Raw genomic sequence first — 26,822 nt, forward strand, 5'->3', positions numbered from 1 at the left:
GGGTGGAAATATGGCAAATATGTTCAGCTGAAAATATGCCCCAAAAAATACTGGACTCGTTTTTATGCTGTTATTTTTATTTCCTCTTACTTTCTATGGACGGAACGAAAAATTGCACCATCTGTGTGTTCTAGCCGGAGTTCTGAATCAGCCAATCATAAAGCAGCGTCGCCGGAAATTTATCCTAAAACGAATGAATGTAAGTTTTGACAACACTCTCCTGTATGTACTTATGTTTTAGGACAGTAACATCATTTTTGCTTTATCTTGTCGATTTAATAAAGATTCAAAGAGGAAAAGTCCAACTAAAAGTGGCACAGCACAGCTGTCAACTCGTTTTTGTTTTTTTTTTGCAACCAAAGCACCTTTATCTTCGCAGCTTATCATATTGATGTAATGTTAACCTAGTGTGAACTTGACTTGGTTGTGCTTGACTTGTGGCACTGCGGTGTAAGTCAGGTGTAACGTTAATTTAAGACCTGAAGCTGCTGTGTGTGATTGACAGAGCACGAACTCTTTTAGTAATGTTTGAGGGATAGTGTTGTGTTTGAAGGAGAATAATCAAATGGACTTCACGGAGTGCTATGGAGACACCTGCTCAGCCGTCGCGCTGGCAGCCCGGGAGGGGAAGGGTCGACGGGTGCAGAAGCTCATCCAGAGAGGCTTCGCTGTGGACGTGAAAGATAACAGAGGCTGGAACGCCCTGCATGAGGCTGCGGCGGCTGGATCAGCGGAGTGTGTCCGGCTTCTTCTCCCTGCAGCCGGTAAGAAGTTTATATGAACTTGTGGAACATTGAATACAGTCTGTTTAGAGTTCACCCTCGAATCTTTCCAAGCTCCATGATTTTTATAAAGTAAAGCACTAAAGGACTTTCTTGGGAAAATGTTGATTATGTTCATTAAAGTATGTGAGTCTCAACAACAGACATAATTGTGCAACAACATCTATCTTTACTACTTGAGTGCCATATTTCAAGTTTTAGGATAGATTTGTGTGGAACAAACTGATATTTAAGTTGATATTCTTAAACATTTTGCTCTCTTGGGGCAGACAAGTATTCTCATAACTTAAAATAAAATAAACATTAACTGAAATACAATATTAAAAACCTAAAGTATTAAAAATGTGCTGAGGCAAAATTTGCATTTTTTGTTTAATTTCACTTACTATGCAGTACAGTATTATAATAGCTCAAAGTGTAATCAGTTCTAAAAACTATGTAGACATATTTAAAGTAATGAAAGTGGCAATTATGTCTCTTTTTTGAAGAAACAACATTGGTTAAGTAAATAAAATACGTTTTTATGATGACAGGAGGATGTATGGAAGCCTGTTTCTGCCACTGAATATAAAAAAAGGTAATTGTAAGGTAAAATGTGAGATATAAACTCACAATTACGAGTTATAAAATTAGAATTGAGATATAAAGTCATAATTGTGAGAAAGTCACAGTTCTAACAATTGCATGATATAAACTCACAATATGATTATACCTCGCAATTCTGACATTAAAGTAAAAGAATTGTGAGATATAAACTGACTTCACATCTCACAAATTTGACTTTATAACTCACAGTTGTGACTTCTCAGAATTACGCATTTATATATCACAAATCTGACTTTATAACTCACACTTTAGTCAAAATTACGCGTTTATATTACGCAAGTCTGACTTTATAACTAGCAATTGTGACACTTTCTCAGAATTCTGTCTTTATAACTCAAAGTTGAGACTTTATCTCAGAATTATGTTTATCTTGCAATTCTGACTTTATAACTAGCAGTTGTGACTTTTTCTCAGAATTACAGGCTTATATCTTACAAATCTGACTTTATAAATCATAATTATGACTTTCTCAGAATTACACATTTACATCTCACAATTCTGAATTTTTAACTCGCCATTGTGACTTTTTCTCACAATTATGCTTTTATATCTCGCAATTCTGACTTTAGAACTCGCAATTCTGACTTTTTCTCAGAACCACACGTTTATATCTCACAATTTTGACTAGGGCTGGGCGATTTGGCCTAAAATCAAAATCTCGATTAATTGAACATTTTAACCCGATTACGATTAATGAACGATTTTTTTTTTTTTTATTCATTAATAAAATTATATTTAATTATATTTAAATAATATATTTATTTTTTTGCCCTCATAGTTCACTGACAAGTTTTGTACAGTAAATATGCTCACATATTACAAGTGAGAGATTTTTGAATGAAGGGTGCACACACACTATCTACTATCTGTGATTATTTATTGAACATCAGTGTTGAACAACTGAAATGAAAGCACACATTGCTTAAAACGAAAAGTCACATTTTTCTTAAATTAGTGAAAATAAATAACTTGCACTTTTGGAAACAAAATAAATTATTTATAAAATAATAATAAATATTAAAAGTAGAAAATAAGCAGTATCTCTTCTAAATAAAATTACTCTTGTATATCCTGTAAATACTTTTTACTGTATAAATACTGCTTAAGCTCTCCATCGACATGTCGGCGGAATAACGCAACGTAACGGAGCGGGGTCACCTGACTCCACACGCAGTAATGTTTTTAAAGGGAAAGTAATTGAAATAATTGACCTGGAAAAATTTGATCGATTATAGGTTCTGAATGTCGATTTCGATTACTTTTCGATTAATCGCCCAGCCCTAATTTTGACTTTGTAATTTGCAATTGTGACCTTTTTTCAGAATTATGCTTTTATATCTCACAATTATGATTTTATAACTCGCAATTATAATTTTTTTCTCAGAATTACACGTTTATATCTCGCAATTCTGACTTTATAACTTGCACTTGTGACCTTTTTTTGAGTGTTATGCGTTTATATCTCGCAATTCTGACTTTATAACTTGTACTTGTGGCTTTTTTGAGTTTTATGACTATCTCACAATTCTGACTTTATAACTTGCAATTGTGACTTTTTCTCAGTTACGCATTTATATCTCACAATTCTGACTTTATAACTCACACTTGTGTAACTTTTTAAGAATTGTGCGTTCATATCTCACATAACTCGCACTTGTGTTTTTTTCAGAGTTACGCATTTATGTCTCATAAATCTGACTGTAACCTGCAATTGAGACTTTTCTCAGAATTATATGTCTTGCAATTCTGACTTTATAACTTGCAATTGTGTCTTTTTCTCAGAATGATGCATTTCTGACTTTATAAATCTTAATTAATCGAGAGTTAAGTCTTTTTCTCCTCAGAACTTGACTTTACAACTCACAATTGTGAGTTTATATCTGACAATTCTGACTACAACAAAATAGTTAGAATTGCGAGATATAAAGTTTTATAACTCGCAATTCTGACTTAACTTGAAATTGTACGTTTATATCATGCAATTCAGAGAAAAAAGTCAGAATTGCTAGATGTAAACTCGCAATTTCGAGAAAAAAGAACTGTGAGATCATTTTTTTTTATTCAGTGGTGGAAATGGACTTCCACAAGGATGAGTAAATGATTTTCGGATGAAGTATTTTTCCTGTAAGATCAAAAATCAGAGCTCTTTTTAGACTCACTAGTATGTGTAATAATCATTGAACTGTCCAAGATATGTGATGTTTTTTTCTCTATTCATGCAATTCATTACTTGTATGTCGCTGTTCATTTCAGTCAATTGCGAAGACTATGTCAACACTTTGACACATAACTCAGAGACTCCTCTTTACTTCGCTGCGAAGAATGGACATCTCAGAGCGGTGAAGTGGCTTATCAAGGGTGGTGCGGACATTAACAGGACAACCAATGAGCTCTCCTGTCCCCTCTTTGCAGGTAAACTCAAAGTTCATGATCTCAGATCATGTTAAACGTGTGATTTTCCTGTTTTGAATATTGTTATATATTTGTTTAATTATTTCTTTCTAGCTGTAGATGGTGGGCACAAAGATGTGGTGGAGCTGCTGGTGGAAAATGGGGCAGAAGTCAATGGGACCTACTCCGTGTCAGGCTGGTCTTGTCTCCATCAAGCTGTTTACAAGGTTTTGGCTTTAATCTACAACTCTAATTTATGATTTACGAAGCTTTTATGTTTTGGAAACATTACAAATTGCACAAATACTAAATTCAAATGCCATGTGAAGCACTTCATGCTTTATGGAGCTCACTTTTAAGTGTATATGCTTATCAGCTAGTTGTTATCAGGAAATAAACACCTAGCAATCAAATGATTAGGTTTGTCTTTTACATTTATACTTTTACTTTCAATAATTTTTATACTTCTAAATGTGTAATTAAACTTCAAAAAAAAATGAAAGCCCAAGGCCATTTTGCTTTTTCTGATTTAGTCAAGTTTTTAAATCCTACATCTAAGGCTTTATCAAAGTCTTTCATCAAAAAACTATTGAAATAAATATCTGTTAAAACCATTTCTAGGGCCATACTGAGATTGTGAGGTACCTGGTGAGCATGTGCTCTCTGGAGGCAGTCGATGACTATGGGATCACACCATTATTTGTTGCTGCACAATATGGACATCACCAATGCTTAGAGATTCTTGCAGATGCTGGTGAGAACATTGCTACACATTCTAAACATTTCTTTAATGATTAACCCTGTACAACCTGCCAGCTGCCAAATCTAGCCAGTCATATGGTTCTTTTTGTGAGCATTACAGTGCATACTTTGGTCAATGTTCAGTGTTAACTTTTGCAATGTCAGAGTTACAGTGCGATTTACAGTGAGTTTACAGTTGTTCAGATCTATTAATTCAAATATGCAGTTCATACATACAGAAACTTGACTACAATCCTCTTTGATTGGTATGTTTTTAATGTAAGGTCTTATTAGGTTGTGTGGCTGCTTTGCTGTTTATTATTAGAGATCGACCGATATGGGTTTTTCTATAACCGATGTCGATGTTTAGAGGTCAGGGTCAGCCGATGGCCGATATGTGCTGCCGATTTTTTTGGGCCGATATCTTGAAGTTCTTCCCTTTATTTGCATGCTAAAATGTCACACTAATAATAAGTGGATGCACATCATTTCTAATCTTAACATCATGAACAATGAACACAATGAACCATCTTTCGAATCTTGATTTTGTGCACTGCACAGTATTATTATAAAAGATTTAACCAAAGTTAACCAAACAAATCAAACTGACCAAGTATTAAATATATAAAACAGATAATATAAAAACTGTTAATCATTTACATAAAAGTTTAAGAGCTGAGATTAATGTTAAACTTTAATGTTTTAAATATAAAATTTTGAATTTTAAATGATTCATATAACTGAGAGGACCTGCCAGCAGATGGCGACAAGACACTGATTTAATTACTGAATCATATCATTCATTTGATTCGTTCGAACAGCTGAACAGCTTTATTCATTCCTGAATAAAGCAAATGACTCTCTTTATGAATGGGAAATTGAATCATTTCACTAGATTCGTTTAAAAACGCACGTTCATTCATAAACGAAACACCGCTGTGTTTAAATAAAGATGCACAGCGGCTCAGTTGTGACTTGTTCAGAATACTTTTGACGACAAAAGAGAGAGAAATCGTACTTTTGACGACGAAATAAAGCAAAATCAGGCAATAGTGTAATCTGCCTGCCACCCACCTGCACCTATATTTTTCTCAGATTTAGCAAACCGCACACGATCTTCCTATTACAATTGTTCTAATTCTTAGTTTTGCATGATAATATGATGAATGGATGGTTCATTTTAACAGCTGATCTGCACATCGCTGCACACTTATATAGGCTTAATCACTCGTGCTTTTAAGCCAAATCCATGCTGAAAAAAATAACGTTTACTGACATCTGGACGTGACCATATAGTTATAAACTCGCAGTATATGGGGTGACGGAGAGGACGGTGCAGGCGCATCAGGTGCAATCATCAATATATATTTAAAAGGAAGCTGGCGCCACGGTCGTGACCACATAACTCAGGTTCAGATTTTAGAAAATGTAGTTAATGTTTACATCATTATTAATTTATCTCATCCACCCGCGACCCACCCACAAGTAATTAGAACGCATTTTTTATTACCAAACCCACGGATATAACCACCTTCCGTGCATCACTGTCTCCGAGCGAGGCGGAGTAATCACAACACTGCATTGTTTGTGAGAGCCGCCGCGTTCTCCACCTCACGCACAGAGTGAAATTCTCCGACTCGGATACAGGAAAAATAAAACAGAACTTATAACACTGGGGCTAATATGTTAGCAAATAAGCTGCTGATCGTTTTCGACTACAGTACAGTCGAAAACTTAACTGCAAGTAAGCAAACCTTTAACCAGCTGTAGTATTATGCCAGTTCCCGACGGTTCTATGCTTTTCTTTCACTAAGTGAAAGCAACACTTCATAGTTTACTAGTAATATATAGTAACTATATGGCTATGGGACTTTGAAATATCAGAATTTAAGCCTTACCTTTATCTCTCAGAACTGTTATTGAATCTTACAAAAGTTTTGGCTTGGGGTCCTTCACAGCAGCGTTCCACCGCACCAATAACACAGGGCTGCCCGCAGACATGCCTGACTTTAAATCGGCGCTACTAAACACAGATATCGGCCGATGCCGATATATTAAAAAATGGCAAATATCGGCCCGATATTTCGGCCGAACGATATATCGGTCGACCCCTATTTATTATTATTATAAATACTGCCATGGCAAATCAAATTATATTGAGAAGACCCCGGCAGACCCTTGTGACTCTTTGTCCAGGTCAGTAAGTCTCTTAAAGGAATAGTTTATCCAAAAATTTAAATTTTCTCATTATTTACTCACCCCTCATTTTAAAACTGTATGACTTTTTTGTGTTTAAAATTTATATAAGCGAGTACATCATGAATCTGTTTGCCAAACCATGCTTTCCATGTTTTTGGCTCATCCTTAATCACTACTGTACACATATAATATGTTTTTTTATATTTTATAGACCATTTTAGACTGGTTCTGGTAGGAACCACTGCGGAGTAGCCCAGTACCTGCATGATTCGTCATAGACATAAACAGAGAGAAGTACTTCCGGATACAGTGTTCTTCTGCAAGACATATACAGTTCTGTTTATTAAGTTGCTAGAGCGCCAAAAGTGCAGCTTTAGACAGTTGTTGTTCCCTATTAACTTCCATTGACTTTCTTTCCCTACTATGGAAGGCAATGGAGACCAACAACGGTCTGGTTCTTCAAAATTCTTTAAAATGTCTTCTTTTGTGTTTAACATAAGAAAGAAATGTATACAGGTTTGGAACGACATGAGGGTGATAATAACAAAATTTTGTCATTTTTCGGTAAACTATTCCTTTAAAATACCGGGGGGGGGGGGGTAATATATCTTTTTTTTTACTGCTGTCTTTTAAGGACAATAAAGACATTTATAATGTGAAATTAATGCTGTTCATTTAGACTTCTAATTAATCAGAATCCTTAAAAATGCATTACTGTTAATACAAAAATATTAAGCAGCACAACTATTTTATAACTATTATTTAATTTTAATTTTATTATTATTTGAAAAAGTTTTTTAATTGTACTAATATTTATATTTTATATAATTTAAAATATTTAATATTAAGAGTTTATTTGCAAAAACTTTTTAAATGTTACCTTTTACTGTATTTTGGTCAAATAAATGCAGTCTTATTGAGCATAAAAGACTTCCTTCAAAAACAAATCTTGTCTTATCAGATCTTATCAAACCCACATTTTTAATGATAGTGTATGTTTAAATCATGAAAAACATAATTATAAATGTGTACATTTGCAGATGTAAGGAAATTGTTTATTTTTTTACTTGATAGTTCCATTTTAGAGTCGTTATAATTAAATTTCTCTTGTAAATCATTTAAAAGTTTATAAAAATCATATAAAACCTAAATAAATACCAAGAAGACATTTCTACAAAACTTGGCATTACATACACTGATGTTCAAGAGTTGTCGATCATTAAGATTTGTAATGTTTTAAACATTTTCCATTTCAAAATTCCATACTCTTCCAGATTTTTGGACCGTATTTAACAAGAATAGTTCATACAGCATTATTTGCAGCTTTATCTGTAAATATATATATATTTTTTAAGAGTTTTTTTTTTATTGATTTTCTGACAACATACTGAGCCCCTTAAAAAATTATATGAATCAAAAATAAATACAGACTTATACATGCACACAAGAAACTGCCCTCGAGAAACTATTCAAATGCACATGGGAATTTTTTGCATGCATACGCATTACTATTTCTAGTAATTTCTTTTATATTTTATATTATTTCTTTTAAATAACCCATTTCCTTTGTGCATCAATGCCATCCTACTATAAATAAAGAAAGAGCATGGATGCACATTAATTAATAGTGATCTACTTGCTAAAATTTGGCTTTCTTTATGGTAGTACCTCTAATATCAAGGTCTAACATCCAAAAAAAAAAACTTGACACAGAATGGCCTAATATCATAATACGGCTGTGTGCATTGCTCTGTTTGTCAAGTTTAAGGTTCTATTTTAAAAAAAAGACTGGTTTTATAAAAAAAAATGTTTAAAATTTGGCTTTGTTAGGGCAATCTTTTCAAGTCTTTTGATAACTTTTTAGCAATTTAACACATCCTTGCTAAATAAAAATATTAATTGTATTTTTTAAGATTATAAAAATTATAAAAAAATATATATTTTAACTAAATGCTGTTATTTGTTTTATTTATCAAATAATCCTGAAAAAAAATTATCATAGATTCCAAAATAATATTACAGCACAACTGTTTCCAGTATTGATAATAAATCAGCATATTAGAATGATTTCTGAATGACCATGTGACACTGAATATTGGAGTAATGATGCTGAAAATTCAGCTTGGCATCACAGGAATAAATTACATTTTTAAGTACATTATAATACTAACTAATATTTATATTTTATATAAATTAAAATATTTAATATTAATAGTTTTAAATTCATGTTTTTTGTTTTGTTATGTGTTTTATGGTGTTATTAAGCTGTGTGTTTCAGTTATTTTTACTAACTTTTAGTTATAACCCAACTTCAGTTTCATTGAGATTAATTGGAATGCACAATGAAAAACATGATTTTTGAAAATTGTTAAAAATGGAGTTATCTGTTTATGCAAATAAACTCTTCAATTTTATAAACTGTAATAAGATTTTAATATTACCTTTTGATCAAATAAATGCAGCTTTGTTGGGCATAAGAGACCTTCTTCAAAAACAATAAAAAATCTTATGGAACCCACATTTTGAATGGTAGTTTATGTTTAGAAATGTTTTATCATTAAAAAACATATATTTTAAAAAAAATACATTTGCAGATGTAAGGAAATTTGTTTTATTTTTTTTAACTTGATAGTTCCATTCAGAGTAGTTATAATACAATTTCACTTGAAAATCCTATAGAAGTTTTAAAAAAATCTTAGAAAACCAAAATGAATATCAAAAAGACATTTCTAAAAAAAACTTGGCATTGAAAAGTTTTGGATCATTAACATTTGTAATGTTTTTTTAAAGAAGTCTCTTATGCTCAGCAAAGTTGCATTTTTACAGAAAAAAAAGCAGTAATATTGTGAAAAGTTATTCAGGGTTGCTACGCGGTTTGGAAAAGTATGGAATTTGATTTAGGTAATTTTCAGGTCTGGAAAAGTATGGAAAAAAGAAAGCAGAGTATGGAAAATATTTGCATTTCCAGACTTGCCCCTTTGTAGCTGTTTTTTTTTTAGACTAGAAGATTAAGACTTCAATAAAAATAAATCATACGAGAAGTGTGTTTTCATGGCAGCTGTTTATTGATTCTTTAGTGATTGTCAAACCCAACTGAATGAATTTAAGGTGCACTTTTTCCATTATGCAAAATGTTTTGCCTTTTGGGTTTTTTCTCCATATCCTCACCACCATATAACATAACCAAATCAAAAATATACAGAGGTTTATGTGCACACGAGAAATCTTTAAACTTCGCAAATAGGAGAATTGTGAGGTTTAAAGAAACCTTAGGCTTTGAAATATGTCACATTGCCCTAACAAAGCCAAATTTTTAATACTTTTCTTACAAAACCAGTCTTTTTTTTAAATATAGAGCCTTAAACTTGTCAAATAGAACAATGCACACATGTTTTTTTCTTTCTGCCACCACAGAGGATGTGCTAAATTGGATGTTAGACCTTGATATTAGAGGTACCACCATAAATGAAGCCAAATTTTAGCAAGTAGATCACTATTAATTAATGTGCGTCCATGCTCTTTCTTTATTTATAGCTGGATGGCATTGGTGCACAATGGAAATAGGTTATATAAAATAAATAATACAAAATATAAAAGAAATTACTAGGAAGAGTAATGCCCATGCGCATATGAATCGTTTCTCGAGGGCACAAAAAATGTCTTATGTGCATGCAAGTCTGTATTATTTTTTATTATTATTACTATTATTATTATTTTTTAAGAGGCTCTGTATGTTGTCAGAAAATCAGTTTAAAAAACACTGAAACATTAAAAATAATTACAGATCTGGGTCTGGAAAAGTATGGAATTTTGAAATGAAAAATGTGTGAAAAACCCAGATTATTGCAATTTATGTAAGTTTCCTAACTTAATATACTTTCAAAATATAATTTATTTCTGTGATGCAAAGCTGAATTTTCATTAGCCATTACGTGAGTCTTCAGTGTCACACGATCCTTTAGAAATCATTCTAATATGCTGATTTATTATCAATGTTGGAAACTGTTGTGCTGCTTAATATGTTTATAATATTATTTATTAATTATTAATTTTAAAATTTAGATTTTTTTTTCTCAAATATATTCAAGTCTTTTGATGCATTTTAGCAATTTAACACATCCTTGCTAAATAAAAGTCAAATAAATACAAAAAGGTTTCTATTTTAAATAAATGCTGTTATTCATAATGTTTTATTTATCAAAGACTCTTGAAAAAAGTATCACAGGTTCCAAAAGAATATTAGGCAGCACAACTGTTTCCAGTATTGCTAATAAATCAGTATATTAGAATGATTTCTGAACGATCGTGTAACACTGAACGCTAGAGTAATGATGCTGAAAAGTCAGCTTGGCATCACAGGAATAAATTACATTTTAAAGTCCATTATAACAGAAAATGACTATTTTAAATTGCAACAATATTTCACAAAATTACTTCAAATAAACATCGCCTTGGTGAGCATAAGAGACAACTTCAAAAAACATTAAAAATCTTACTGATCTCAAACTTTTGAACAGCAGTGTACATTTCTAAAAAAACAAGAGATTTTCTTTATGGTGAGCATTTTGTGTCATTGACTTATATGTAGCAAAAGCCACACTGTAGTCACATAATAGAGTTTGGTTGCCTAAGCACAGGTTGTCATTGCCACAGGGGCGAGTGTGAACTGCCAGGCAAACGATCTGGCCACGCCGTTGCTCATTGCCGCTCAGGAGGGCCATGTACAGTGTGTGGACATTTTGCTGGCCCATGGAGCTGACCCCAACCTGTACTGCAATGAGGACTGCTGGCAGCTACCCATCCATGCTGCGGCCCAGTTCAGTCGGCTTAGGTATGGCAACTCACACGATGACTCTTGTTGAAAACCATGCGAGTTACCACAATGCTTAACACATCTGAAAGCTAACCTTTAGCATGTTTGGAGAGTAACTTTGGCCTTTATGAAATAATTTTTGCTGAACTGCATTAATCTGGCTGCTCATCTTGTCGTTTTCTGTAGTATTTTAGAGAAGCTGATTCCGGTAACGAAGCGAGAATGCGACCGGGGCGAGGAAAAGGTCAGTCCGGTTTATTTGGCAGTACTCAGCGGACAAGCGGACAGCCTACGGGCCTTGCTAAAGAAGGGCTACAGTCCAGACGCCCAAAGCTGTCGACAGTTTGGCTACAGCTGCCCTTTGGACATGGCTCTGTGGTGCAACTCTTGGAAGTATGACATAGATGTACACTTGTGTCCCGCTTTTTTATTTTAAACACAATCAGTTAGACAGCATGACGTATTTCTTTCTGTTTGTCTCTCAGTTTGAACAGCGAGTGTCACCAGATTCGTGAAATCACCCTGATGCTCTTAGCAGCAGGGGCCCATGTGAGCATGGGCATCTATGCCTTTGCATTACAAGGCCACGTACCAGAGCACCTTCCCTTGATCCTAGAGCACGCTGGCCTTCCTCAGGGTGACCGACTTGAAGAACTGGCTCGTAGAGCTCTTGGTGAGATGCAGAGCGCCTCTTTCTGGCTCCCCCTGCTGCTCAAAGCAGGAATGGACCCCGTGCTGCTCCTCCAGGACAAAATGTAAGCAACACATTGCGGTTGTTGTGCCACGCAGGTTTTTATTTTAATCAAGAGTGGATTCACCATGCGTGCCTTTTAATAAATGATTGTGCTTTATTAACGTCAGAGTTAAAAACCACTGTGTTAAGCTCTTAGCTTCAGCTTGTTATGCTCTAATTGGGTGCAGGCTTGAAGAAGCTGAGAACAGAGTGCTTAATTTCTTTCTGGAGTTCATTAATTGGAAGACTCTGCCCTCCTCAATGCTTCAGATTCTCTCTCACCGTCGAGCAGATGGCACCTGGACGCCACGGAAGCATTTCGGTATGACCTGTACACTTATTGATGTGTGTGTGTGTGTGTGTGTGTAAGTTTTATGACTTTGTTTAGCAGTTTTTTAATGTATCCAACAGCATATATCAAATATTTACTGTATATTCACAGATATTATTTCAAAAAGTGAAAATTCTGTCAATAAGTATTTGCCCCACTTGTCGGCGCCAATAGCCTTGTGGGCAGTGCGCCGACATATGGTGCAGTTGCACCTTGGGTGTCCCGTGATCGAATCCCGCCTCGTGGACCTTTCCCGATCCCACCCCCCATCTCTGTCTCCCATTCACTTCCTGTCATGTCTCCACTGTCCTATCAAAGAAAAATTGAAAACACCCAAAAAAGAAAAAATTATTCGCCCTCATGTTGTTCCAAACTTCTAAGACCTTTGTTCAACTTTGCAACACAAATTAAAGGGGTCATCGGGTGCAAAACTAACTTTTCCAAGTTGTTTGAACATTAATGTGTGCTGGTAGTTTGTGTACACAACCACCCTACAATGATAAAAATCCACCCAGTGGTATGTTTTTAATCTTTAAAAGTAATATCCCCTTTTTAGCTTCTTATTGTTGTGACGAAATACAACAGTGACCGAACTGAAACAGTCCAATACGATCCGAATACGATCCTCACTGTGTCGACTCAGGTGCAGAGGAAGACTCTAATTGAGCGATTGAGGTGTTCTGTTGTTGGAAGTAATAATGAACATAGCAGCAGTCATTTACTCCCGACATCTGAGCCGCTGAAGACGCAGAGGTTTAACATTACTTTTGTTTTTAAATGGAATGCGCCAATCCTGATCTACATATTCATTTATCTTCGTGCAAATCGTTCCTGATGCAGCTTCACCCAAAGCAGAAGTGAGTATAAGGGTTTTTTATGCATCTTTGCAAATGGCCTTTCTTAATAATGTGCTTGTTGACAAGTTTCGCCGATAAACATGGCTAAATGCAGCTAAACGCGGCTAAATGCAGCTAAAGTAAACATAATCCCAGAGAGGGGCGGTGGCATTTAAAGGGGCCATGTTTTAAAATGAGCTGAAATTTTGCAGAGCTGATTTTGACAAGGTAAAAGGGTGTTTTTTTTTACACTACTATTGAGAATTTTTAACCAAAGTATATTAGAGACTTTTCATTAAGACCCTAAAGAATCATATGAACTTATGGAAAATGGACATCCGATGACCCCTTTAAGATATTTTTATGATATCCAAGAGCTTTCTGACCCTGCGTAGACAGCCTATAACGTAGGAAAGACATTATTAAAATAGTCCATGTGACATCAGTGGTTCAGCCTTCATTTTATGAAGTTACGAGAATACTTTTTGTGTGCAAAGAAATCAAAAATATCCTTAATAATTAAATAATTAATTTGTGTAGTTGTGGTCTTAAGGGTTTGGAATGACATGAGGGTGAATAATCAGTAACAGAATATTCAATTTTGTGTGAACTGTCACTAAGTAACATAGTGAATGATTATATTACACTTTTTATTTGGCCATTAACTTTCCTTAAGAGTAACATGGTGAATAATTTTTATTGCACATTATATTTGTTCATTAACTTTCCTAAAGAGTTTGTGCTTTATATTTGATAAGGACCGTTTATTTTTGAAATCAAAGTGTTGGGAGAGTGTGTACACAACCACCCTAGAATGACAAAGATCCACCCAGTAGTTTTCTTTTAATTAAGTAAAATAATTTGCCTCTTCTCATATCGAGCTGTTCTCAGATGCCTGTCGTTGTGGCGTAACACCGACAGAGGCCGCTCCTGCGATAGTTGATAGACAGCAGTGTTTTAGCATAGACCCGCCCTGAGTGAAGTAAACTGACAGCACTGAGGGAATGTGGCCGCCGATCTACCTAAATGGGTTCATGTTTACGTGAATCATTTCTCACCATACTGCTTTAAAAACAAGGGTCAGTATAAACCTTAGCTTTGTAACGCTAGATGGTTTAAAATGGTGTCTGTTAATGATTAAGATGTCATGTACAATTATTTTAAATAGTTTTGGATCAGTTATAACTGCATTAAGAATGGTAACGTTAAGGCAATACCTGCAAATGTGTTTACAGCCCGCAACTGCATATGAGTAAAGACCATAACACTCACATTTATGTATTTCAATATTAGGACGGGGTAAGTTATGTTAACCATTCACTTTTTTGCTCTTGTTCAATCAGCTGTACCTCAGTAAACACATCGCGTTCGTCTCTATACCACAGTAGACACATCGCGTTCGTCTCTATGCCACAGTAGACACATCGCGTTCGTCTCTATACCACAGTAAACACATCGCGTTCGTCTCTATGCCACAGTAGACACATCGCGTTCGTCTCTATGCCACAGTAGACACATCGCGTTCGTCTCTATACCACAGTAGACACATCGCGTTCGTCTCTATACCACAGTAAACACATCTATGCCACAGTAAACACATCGCGTTCGTCTCTATGCCACAGTAGACACATCGCGTTCGTCTCTATGCCACAGTAGACACATCGCCTTCGTCTCTATACCACAGTAGACACATCGCGTTCGTCTCTATGCCACAGTAGACACATCGCGTTCGTCTCTATGCCACAGTAAACACATCGCCTTCGTCTCTATACCACAGTAAACACATCGCCTTCGTCTCTATACCACAGTAGACACATCGCGTTCGTCTCTATGCCACAGTAGACACATCGCGTTCGTCTCTATACCACAGTAAACACATCGCCTTCGTCTCTATACCACAGTAGACACATCGCGTTCGTCTCTATGCCACAGTAGACACATCGCGTTCGTCTCTATGCCACAGTAAACACATCTATGCCACAGTAAACACATCGCGTTCGTCTCTATGCCACAGTAGACACATCGCGTTCGTCTCTATGCCACAGTAGACACATCGCGTTCGTCTCTATACCACAGTAGACACATCGCGTTCGTCTCTATACCACAGTAAACACATCTATGCCACAGTAAACACATCGCGTTCGTCTCTATGCCACAGTAGACACATCGCGTTCGTCTCTATGCCACAGTAGACACATCGCGTTCGTCTCTATACCACAGTAAACACATCGCCTTCGTCTCTATACCACAGTAGACACATCGCGTTCGTCTCTATGCCACAGTAGACACATCGCGTTCGTCTCTATGCCACAGTAAACACATCGCGTTCGTCTCTATACCACAGTAGACACATCGCCTTCGTCTCTATACCACAGTAGACACATCACGTTCGTCTCTATACCACAGTAGACACATCGCGTTCGTCTCTATACCACAGTAGACACATCGCGTTCGTCTCTATACCACAGTAGACACATCGCGTTCGTCTCTATGCCACAGTAGACACATCGCGTTCGTCTCTATACCACAGTAGACACATCGCGTTCGTCTCTATACCACAGTAGACACATCGCGTTCGTCTCTATGCCACAGTAGACACATCACGTTCGTCTCTATACCACAGTAGACACATCGCGTTCCTCTCTATACCACAGTAGACACATCGCGTTCGTCTCTATACCACAGTAAACACATCTATGCCACAGTAGACACATCGCGTTCGTCTCTATGCCACAGTAGACACATCGCGTTCGTCTCTATACCACAGTAGACACATCGCGTTCGTCTCTATGCCACAGTAGACACATCGCGTTCGTCTCTATGCCACAGTAGACACATCGCGTTCGTCTCTATGCCACAGTAGACACATCGCGTTCGTCTCTATGCCACAGTAGACACATCGCGTTCGTCTCTATACCACAGTAGACACATCGCGTTCGTCTCTATGCCACAGTAGACACATCGCGTTCGTCTCTATACCACAGTAAACACATCTATGCCACAGTAAACACATCGCGTTCGTCTCTATACCACAGTAGACACATCGCGTTCGTCTCTATACCACAGTAAACACATCTATGCCACAGTAAACACATCGCGTTCGTCTCTATGCCACAGTAGACACATCGCGTTCGTCTCTATGCCACAGTAGACACATCGCGTTCGTCTCTATACCACAGTAGACACATCGCGTTCGTCTCTATGCCACAGTAGACACATCGCGTTCGTCTCTATGCCACAGTAAATGCATCGCGTTCGTCTCTATGCCACAGTAGACACATCGCGTTCGTCTCTATGCCACAGTAGACACATCGCGTTCGTCTCTATGCCACAGTAGACACATCGCGTTCGTCTCTATACCACAGTAGACACATCGCGTTCGTCTCTATACCACAGTAGACACATCGCGTTCGTCTCTATGCCACAGTAGACACATCGCGTTCGTCTCTATGCCACAGTAAACACATCGCGTTCGTCTCTATGCCACAGTAGACACATCGCCTTCGTCTCTATACCACAGTAAACACATCGCCTTCGTCTCTATACCACAGTAGACACATCACGTTCATCTCTATACCACAGTAGACACATCGCGTTCGTCTCTATACCACAGTAGACACATCGCGTTCGTCTCTATACCACAGTAAACACATCTATGCCACAGTAGACACATCGCGTTCATCTCTATACCACAGTAGACACATCGCGTTCGTCTCTATGCCACAGTAGACACATCGCGTTCGTCTCTATGCCACAGTAGACACATCGCGTTCGTCTCTATGCCACAGTAGACACATCGCGTTCGTCTCTATGCCACAGTAGACACATCGCGTTCGTCTCTATGCCACAGTAGACACATCGCGTTCGTCTCTATGCCACAGTAGACACATCGCGTTCGTCTCTATGCCACAGTAGACACATCGCGTTCGTCTCTATGCCACAGTAGACACATCGCGTTCGTCTCTATGCCACAGTAGACACATCGCGTTCGTCTCTATGCCACAGTAGACACATCGCGTTCGTCTCTATGCCACAGTAGACACATCGCGTTCGTCTCTATGCCACAGTAGACACATCGCGTTCGTCTCTATGCCACAGTAGACACATCGCGTTCGTCTCTATGCCACAGTAGACACATCGCGTTCGTCTCTATGCCACAGTAGACACATCGCGTTCGTCTCTATGCCACAGTAGACACATCGCGTTCATCTCTATGCCACAGTAAACACATCTATGCCACAGTTGACACATCGCGTTCGTCTCTATGCCACAGTTGACACATCGCGTTCGTCTCTATACCACAGTAGACACATCACGTTCGTCTCTATGCCACAGTAAACACATCGCGTTCGTCTCTATACCACAGTAGACACATCGCGTTCGTCTCTATACCACAGTAAACACATCTATGCCACAGTAAACACATCGCGTTCGTCTCTATGCCACAGTAGACACATCGCGTTCGTCTCTATGCCACAGTAGACACATCGCGTTTGTCTCTATACCACAGTAGACACATCGCGTTCGTCTCTATACCACAGTAAACACATCTATGCCACAGTAAACACATCGCGTTCGTCTCTATGCCACAGTAGACACATCGCGTTCGTCTCTATGCCACAGTAGACACATCGCGTTCGTCTCTATACCACAGTAAACACATCGCCTTCGTCTCTATACCACAGTAGACACATCGCGTTCGTCTCTATGCCACAGTAGACACATCGCGTTCGTCTCTATGCCACAGTAAACACATCGCGTTCGTCTCTATACCACAGTAGACACATCGCCTTCGTCTCTATACCACAGTAGACACATCACGTTCGTCTCTATACCACAGTAGACACATCGCGTTCGTCTCTATGCCACAGTAGACACATCACGTTCGTCTCTATACCACAGTAGACACATCGCGTTCCTCTCTATACCACAGTAGACACATCGCGTTCGTCTCTATACCACAGTAAACACATCTATGCCACAGTAGACACATCGCGTTCGTCTCTATACCACAGTAGACACATCGCGTTCGTCTCTATGCCACAGTAGACACATCGCGTTCGTCTCTATACCACAGTAGACACATCGCGTTCGTCTCTATGCCACAGTAGACACATCGCGTTCGTCTCTATGCCACAGTAGACACATCGCGTTCGTCTCTATGCCACAGTAGACACATCGCGTTCGTCTCTATGCCACAGTAGACACATCGCGTTCGTCTCTATACCACAGTAGACACATCGCGTTCGTCTCTATGCCACAGTAGACACATCGCGTTCGTCTCTATACCACAGTAAACACATCTATGCCACAGTAAACACATCGCGTTCGTCTCTATGCCACAGTAGACACATCGCGTTCGTCTCTATGCCACAGTAGACACATCACGTTCGTCTCTATACCACAGTAGACACATCGCGTTCGTCTCTATGCCACAGTAGACACATCGCGTTCGTCTCTATGCCACAGTAAATGCATCGCGTTCGTCTCTATGCCACAGTAAACACATCGCGTTCGTCTCTATGCCACAGTAGACACATCGCGTTCGTCTCTATGCCACAGTAGACACATCGCGTTCGTCTCTATACCACAGTAGACACATCGCGTTCGTCTCTATACCACAGTAGACACATCGCGTTCGTCTCTATGCCACAGTAAACACATCGCGTTCGTCTCTATGCCACAGTAGACACATCGCCTTCGTCTCTATACCACAGTAAACACATCACGTTCATCTCTATACCACAGTAGACACATCACGTTCATCTCTATACCACAGTAGACACATCGCGTTCGTCTCTATACCACAGTAGACACATCACGTTCATCTCTATACCACAGTAAACACATCTATGCCACAGTAAACACATCGCCTTCGTCTCTATACCACAGTAGACACATCACGTTCATCTCTATACCACAGTAGACACATCGCGTTCGTCTCTATACCACAGTAGACACATCGCGTTCGTCTCTATACCACAGTAAACACATCTATGCCACAGTAGACACATCGCGTTCGTCTCTATACCACAGTAGACACATCGCGTTCGTCTCTATGCCACAGTAGACACATCACGTTCGTCTCTATGCCACAGTAGACACATCGCGTTCGTCTCTATGCCACAGTAGACACATCGCGTTCGTCTCTATACCACAGTAGACACATCGCGTTCGTCTCTATGCCACAGTAGACACATCGCGTTCATCTCTATGCCACAGTAGACACATCGCGTTCGTCTCTATACCACAGTAGACACATCGCGTTCGTCTCTATGCCACAGTAAACACATCTATGCCACAGTAGACACATCACGTTCGTCTCTATGCCACAGTTGACACATCGCGTTCGTCTCTATACCACAGTAGACACATCGCGTTCGTCTCTATGCCACAGTAAACACATCGCGTTCGTCTCTATGCCACAGTAGACACATCGCGTTCGTCTCTATGCCACAGTAGACACATCGCGTTCGTCTCTATGCCACAGTAGACACATCGCGTTCGTCTCTATACCACAGTAGACACATCGCGTTCGTCTCTATGCCACAGTAGACACATCGCGTTCGTCTCTATGCCACAGTAAACACATCGCGTTCGTCTCTATGCCACAGTAGACACATCGTGTTCGTCTCTATACCACAGTAAACACATCTATGCCACAGTAGACACATCGCGTTCGTCTCTATGCCACAGTAGACACATCGCGTTCGTCTCTATACCACAGTAGACACATCGCGTTCGTCTCTATGCCACAGTAAACACATCGCGTTCGTCTCTATGCCACAGTAGACACATCGCGTTCGTCTCTATACCACAGTAAACACATCGCCTTCGTCTCTATACCACAGTAGACACATCACGTTCGTCTCTATGCCACAGTAGACACATCGCGTTCGTCTCTATGCCACAGTAAACACATCGCGTTCGTCTCTATGCCACAGTAGACACATCGCGTTCGTCTCTATACCACAGTAAACACATCGCCTTCGTCTCTATACCACAGTAGACACATCACGTTCGTCTCTATACCACAGTAGACACATCGCGTTCGTCTCTATACCACAGTAGACACATCGCGTTCGTCTCTATACCACAGTAAACACATCTATGCCACAGTAGACACATCGCGTTCGTCTCTATACCACAGTAGACACATCGCGTTCGTCTCTATGCCACAGTAGACACATCGCGTTCGTCTCTATGCCACAGTAGACACATCGCGTTCGTCTCTATGCCACAGTAGACACATCGCGTTCGTCTCTATACCACAGTAGACACATCGCGTTCGTCTCTATGCCACAGTAGACACATCGCGTTCGTCTCTATGCCACAGTAGACACATCGCGTTCGTCTCTATGCCACAGTAAACACATCGCGTTCGTCTCTATGCCACAGTAGACACATCGTGTTCGTCTCTATACCACAGTAAACACATCTATGCCACAGTAGACACATCGCGTTCGTCTCTATGCCACAGTAGACACATCGCGTTCGTCTCTATACCACAGTAGACACATCGCGTTCGTCTCTATGCCACAGTAAACACATCGCGTTCGTCTCTATGCCACAGTAGACACATCGCGTTCGTCTCTATACCACAGTAAACACATCGCCTTCGTCTCTATACCACAGTAGACACATCGCGTTCGTCTCTATGCCACAGTAGACACATCGCGTTCGTCTCTATGCCACAGTAAACACATCGCGTTCGTCTCTATGCCACAGTAGACACATCGCGTTCGTCTCTATACCACAGTAAACACATCGCCTTCGTCTCTATACCACAGTAGACACATCACGTTCGTCTCTATACCACAGTAGACACATCGCGTTCGTCTCTATACCACAGTAGACACATCGCGTTCGTCTCTATACCACAGTAAACACATCTATGCCACAGTAGACACATCGCGTTCGTCTCTATACCACAGTAGACACATCGCGTTCGTCTCTATGCCACAGTAGACACATCGTGTTCGTCTCTATGCCACAGTAGACACATCGCGTTCGTCTCTATGCCACAGTAGACACATCGCGTTCGTCTCTATACCACAGTAGACACATCGCGTTCGTCTCTATGCCACAGTAGACACATTGCGTTCATCTCTATGCCACAGTAGACACATCGCGTTCATCTCTATGCCACAGTAGACACACCGCGTTCGTCTCTATACCACAGTAGACACATCGCGTTCGTCTCTATGCCACAGTAAACACATCTATGCCACAGTAGACACATCGCGTTCGTCTCTATGCCACAGTTGACACATCGCGTTCGTCTCTATGCCACAGTAGACACATCGCGTTCGTCTCTATACCACAGTAAACACATCGCCTTCGTCTCTATACCACAGTAGACACATCACGTTCGTCTCTATACCACAGTAGACACATCGCGTTCGTCTCTATACCACAGTAGACACATCGCGTTCGTCTCTATACCACAGTAAACACATCTATGCCACAGTAGACACATCGCATTCGTCTCTATACCACAGTAGACACATCGCGTTCGTCTCTATGCCACAGTAGACACATCACGTTCGTCTCTATGCCACAGTAGACACATCGCGTTCGTCTCTATGCCACAGTAGACACATCGCGTTCGTCTCTATACCACAGTAGACACATCGCGTTCGTCTCTATGCCACAGTAGACACATCGCGTTCATCTCTATGCCACAGTAGACACATCGCGTTCATCTCTATGCCACAGTAGACACATTGCGTTCGTCTCTATACCACAGTAGACACATCGCGTTCGTCTCTATGCCACAGTAAACACATCTATGCCACAGTAGACACATCGCGTTCGTCTCTATGCCACAGTTGACACATCGCGTTCGTCTCTATACCACAGTAGACACATCGCGTTCGTCTCTATGCCACAGTAAACACATCGCGTTCGTCTCTATACCACAGTAGACACATCGCGTTCGTCTCTATGCCACAGTAGACACATCGCGTTCGTCTCTATGCCACAGTAGACACATCGCGTTCGTCTCTATACCACAGTAGACACATCGCGTTCGTCTCTATGCCACAGTAGACACATCGCGTTCGTCTCTATGCCACAGTAAACACATCGCGTTCGTCTCTATGCCACAGTAGACACATCGTGTTCGTCTCTATACCACAGTAAACACATCTATGCCACAGTAGACACATCGCGTTCGTCTCTATGCCACAGTAGACACATCGCGTTCGTCTCTATACCACAGTAGACACATCGCGTTCGTCTCTATGCCACAGTAAACACATCGCGTTCGTCTCTATGCCACAGTAGACACATCGCGTTCGTCTCTATACCACAGTAAACACATCGCCTTCGTCTCTATACCACAGTAGACACATCGCGTTCGTCTCTATGCCACAGTAGACACATCGCGTTCGTCTCTATGCCACAGTAAACACATCGCGTTCGTCTCTATGCCACAGTAGACACATCGCGTTCGTCTCTATACCACAGTAAACACATCGCCTTCGTCTCTATACCACAGTAGACACATCACGTTCGTCTCTATACCACAGTAGACACATCGCGTTCGTCTCTATACCACAGTAGACACATCGCGTTCGTCTCTATACCACAGTAAACACATCTATGCCACAGTAGACACATCGCGTTCGTCTCTATGCCACAGTAGACACATCGCGTTCGTCTCTATGCCACAGTAGACACATCGCGTTCGTCTCTATGCCACAGTAGACACATCGCGTTCGTCTCTATGCCACAGTAGACACATCGCGTTCGTCTCTATGCCACAGTAGACACATCGCGTTCATCTCTATGCCACAGTAGACACATCGCGTTCGTCTCTATGCCACAGTAGACACATCGTGTTCGTCTCTATGCCACAGTAGACACATCGCGTTCGTCTCTATGCCACAGTAGACACATCGTGTTCGTCTCTATGCCACAGTAAACACATCGCGTTCGTCTCTATACCACAGTAGACACATCGCGTTCGTCTCTATGCCACAGTAGACACATCGGCCGGTGAATGGGAGTAGTAGGGGCATAATTTTGAGCGCATCAAAATTGATATTTTTACAACACTAAGAAGGCTTGACACACCATGAAACTTTGCTCGAAGTATCGCCTGGGTCTCTACACATGAACTCGAGCATTGAGAACATTGTTTGTGTACACAGAGTTTACTAAAAAGAAAGGTTTTGAACAACTCACTCACACTGTTTGGGTTTCCGCTCGCGGCCGTCTTGCCAGTCAAGAGGTGTCGATCTCCGAATGCGAACGAAAGGACTCCATAGAACGAAATATTAGGCTTATATGAGGCTCTTTTTACAGCTAGAAGGTTAATATTGTTTTTCATGTGCGACAAAACAATGAATTAGCTGTGCATTTATATGGAAATATGCTTTAGGAGCTATCCATCTTTACTCTCCTCGCAGACGGAGATCGACACCTCTTGTTTGGCAAGACAGCCGCGAGCGGAAACTCAAACAGTGAAAGTGAGTTGTTCAAAAACTTTCTTTTTAGTAAACTCTGTGTACACAAACAATGTTCTCAATGCTCGAGTTCATGTGTAGAGATCCAGGCGATACTTCGAGCAAAGTTTCATGGTGTGTTGAGCCTTCTTAGTGTTGTAAATATATCGATTTTGATGCGCTCAAAGTTATGCCCCTAGTACTCCCATTCACCGGCCATTGACCACAAAACGAAATTACGGTCAACCTCAAAAACGTCTCGTTTGTCGTAATTATGCTTTTAAATATAAGTTTGTCTTGTTTACAGTAAAAAGCCCAGGTTGCATTTTGGCAATAGTTATCCTTTAAGAAGTTCCTTTAGTCATCTAAAAATCTGCCTGGAAGAGGACATGTGTCTATATTGTTCTAATGTATGGTGAAGAGAAGAGTTTGAGTAGCCAAAGACTCTCCATTGATCACAGCTGGACAATTGCATGAGATTAACTCATATTAGTCATAGGGTCAGAAAGCCTAAAAAATATCAAACAGTCTCTACATCACCACATGTTTGGGAGGGTTTGGATCCTTCAAATCCTCCTCGCTCATCCAAAAACAAACTCCAGTCTTCAGTTGTCAGACACGACTGGAACTTCAAATGAAACTGGCTTCTATAGTCTGATGAAACTAAATAAAGAGCTTTTTGGCAGCAAACTCACCAGATGGGTTTGGTGCAACCGGGGATAAAAAGTACCCATGTTCACAGTTAAATTTACTGCTGGATCTTTAATGTTGTGGCCATATTTTTCTGCCAGAGGTCCTGGACATATTGTTCAGATACATGGCATCATGGATTCTGTAAATTACAACAGATAAAAAATCCAAACCTGACTGCCTCAGTTAGAAATCCTTTAATGGGCCGTGGTTGGATATGCCATCAGGACAATGATCCAAAACAAACATCAAAATCAACACAAAAATCTGTAACTGAGCACAAAATGAAGCTTCTGGCCATTCCAGTTCCCTGACCTGAACCCAATAGAAAACAAGTGAGGTGAACTGAAGAGAACTGAGAGACTTTGTGTGTAGGAATGGTCTCTGATCTCTTGTCAGGTGTTCTCCAAACTCATCAGGCATGATAGGAGAAAACTCAGAGCTGTTATCTTGGGAAAAGGACTTTTTTTCCAATTATTATGGCCACCGTGAACTAGACAGAATCATTTATTTCAATTTATTTATTATTAATATTTCATTTATTTATCTCAAATGAGATTTCTTCCCTACTTTACATTGTTTTGCTTCAGTAATGGATTATAATTTAGTATTTTTTTGGAAGGAAAGATATAAAGGATAAACAGTTTATTTCCACAGCTACCTTTGCTCATATTTATAATTTTTATATTTTAATGTAATTTATGAAAAGAACACATGAACCATATGAAAGAACATATTGATTTTTTTATGTAAAAAATCTGTACTGTCACTTTTGATTAATTCAGTGCGTCCCTGCTGAATGAAAGTATTGTTTATGTCTAAACATGATTTTTGAAAAAACAGCTATATTCTGTAGCTGTATGGTCTGTTGTGTTAAGTGGCCACAGCTCAGTAACCACTTGTTTTCGCTCCCAGAATCAGTCCCTGCCCTCACCCATCTGTGCAGACTGGCAGTGCGGGCATTGGTGGGCAGCGATGCTCTGTCTAAGACCTCGTTCATCAAACAGCTGCCCGTCCCAACGCTGCTTCAAGACTATCTTCAGTTCAGTGACGTCTCAGGCTTGCATACATAGCGTCCTGACTGTCAAGTGTGGCTATTTAAGGTATCTCGACTTGTTCCACTGCAGTATTTTGTATATAATGTTAATAAAATTTTAATGACTGCTCAATGACACCGGACTCTGGCTCTTTTCATTACCTTGATATTTAGAAAATGTGGGAGGACAAATGGAGAATTCCACCAATTTATCTTCACTGTTCTGTTCCCCTCTTACACAGCTGGCCTTCATACTGAGTTGGTGTTGAAATTCACCTCTGCTCCGTGTCTTTGGTCTGCCTCGTTATCTTCTCTCTCTCAGCGGCTCTCCTCTCTGTCTGCCTCCAAGGTCACTCTGCCTCAAAGACGCATACTCTCTTCGAATGTTAATTGCCAACGCAGCCACACTCATTCAGAGATGCTACTATCTACCTTTGGTCGTGCTATTTATTTAACATGTTATGTTACCTTTTAGCAATGTGCATAGCACACCTTCAAAAGCTTGCTGTTAATTTATGCCATATCTCTGCAGCGTGATGCTCTCAACCTCTCGCTGCTTTGTGAATAGAGTCATACCTTTATGAATAGGCAGTTAATCTGTTTCTATTTCACATAGACGTTCCAGTATTTTTTCCCCTGGCAAATTCTCTTTAACACCTCTTTAACATCAATTATGGAAAGACCAACTGACGCTTGCATTATTGTGCTGTTATATAACATCAAGGTGTTCCTTCTTTCCCAGCCTTCCTTCTTTTGGAATACTGTATACCCTGTGCAAACAGCAGGGGGAGAACACGGATAAGTGACAGCATAACCACCAGTACCTAGCAGTCTGACTACAAAAAAGAGGGGAGGCATTTCTGCTCCCTCCCTGATATTTTGAATTCAGAGCAAACCGGAGGCTGTGTCTCAGCAACTCTGTGCCTTGTTCTAGACAATCAGGCCACCTCTCTGTGGGAGACTCTGGAAAGGCAAGGCATCAGTAATCATGTGCATTAAGCTTTTCTTGTGCTGCAGGTAAGCTCTGGTCCAACAGTTCGGCTTTGATTAGCAATCAGGCTTTTGAAATACAGCCAAAGGACTGACTTTCGGTCGTTCTTTCACATTTGTACATTCGCTTTCGTTTTTTAAAAAAAGTATCAGAGTAAAAATAGCATTTCTGACCAAAAATGTTCATTTTTTGTATATTCCATATTTATTAGATGAATATTAT

At 39.6% G+C, this 26,822-nt stretch overlaps 1 protein-coding gene across 1 annotated transcript; it reads left to right on the forward strand.

Moving 5' to 3' along the window:
- Window positions 1-169: 169 nt before the first annotated feature.
- asb3 (ankyrin repeat and SOCS box containing 3) lies at window positions 170-25,747 on the forward strand. The gene is made up of 9 exons (XM_073828513.1): window positions 170-764; window positions 3,642-3,800; window positions 3,894-4,006; window positions 4,401-4,533; window positions 11,373-11,550; window positions 11,719-11,925; window positions 12,018-12,287; window positions 12,454-12,587; window positions 25,489-25,747. Exons 1-9 carry the CDS (start codon window positions 566-568, stop codon window positions 25,644-25,646), a joined length of 1,551 nt encoding a protein of 516 aa, XP_073684614.1. The 5' UTR covers window positions 170-565; the 3' UTR covers window positions 25,647-25,747.
- Window positions 25,748-26,822: the final 1,075 nt, after the last annotated feature.

This window comes from Garra rufa, chromosome 22, assembly GCF_049309525.1.
Source record: "Garra rufa chromosome 22, GarRuf1.0, whole genome shotgun sequence".
In the NCBI taxonomy this organism is placed as follows: Eukaryota; Metazoa; Chordata; class Actinopteri; order Cypriniformes; family Cyprinidae; genus Garra; species Garra rufa.

Coding starts and splice junctions, on each gene's coding strand:
- asb3 (XM_073828513.1), top strand. CDS start 566: ATGGACTTCACGGAGTGCTATGGAGACACCTGCTCAGCCGTCGCGCTG. Junction 3,801..3,893: donor CTCCTGTCCCCTCTTTGCAG/GTAAACTCAAAG, acceptor ATTTCTTTCTAG/CTGTAGATGGTGGGCACAAA. Junction 4,534..11,372: donor AGAGATTCTTGCAGATGCTG/GTGAGAACATTG, acceptor TCATTGCCACAG/GGGCGAGTGTGAACTGCCAG.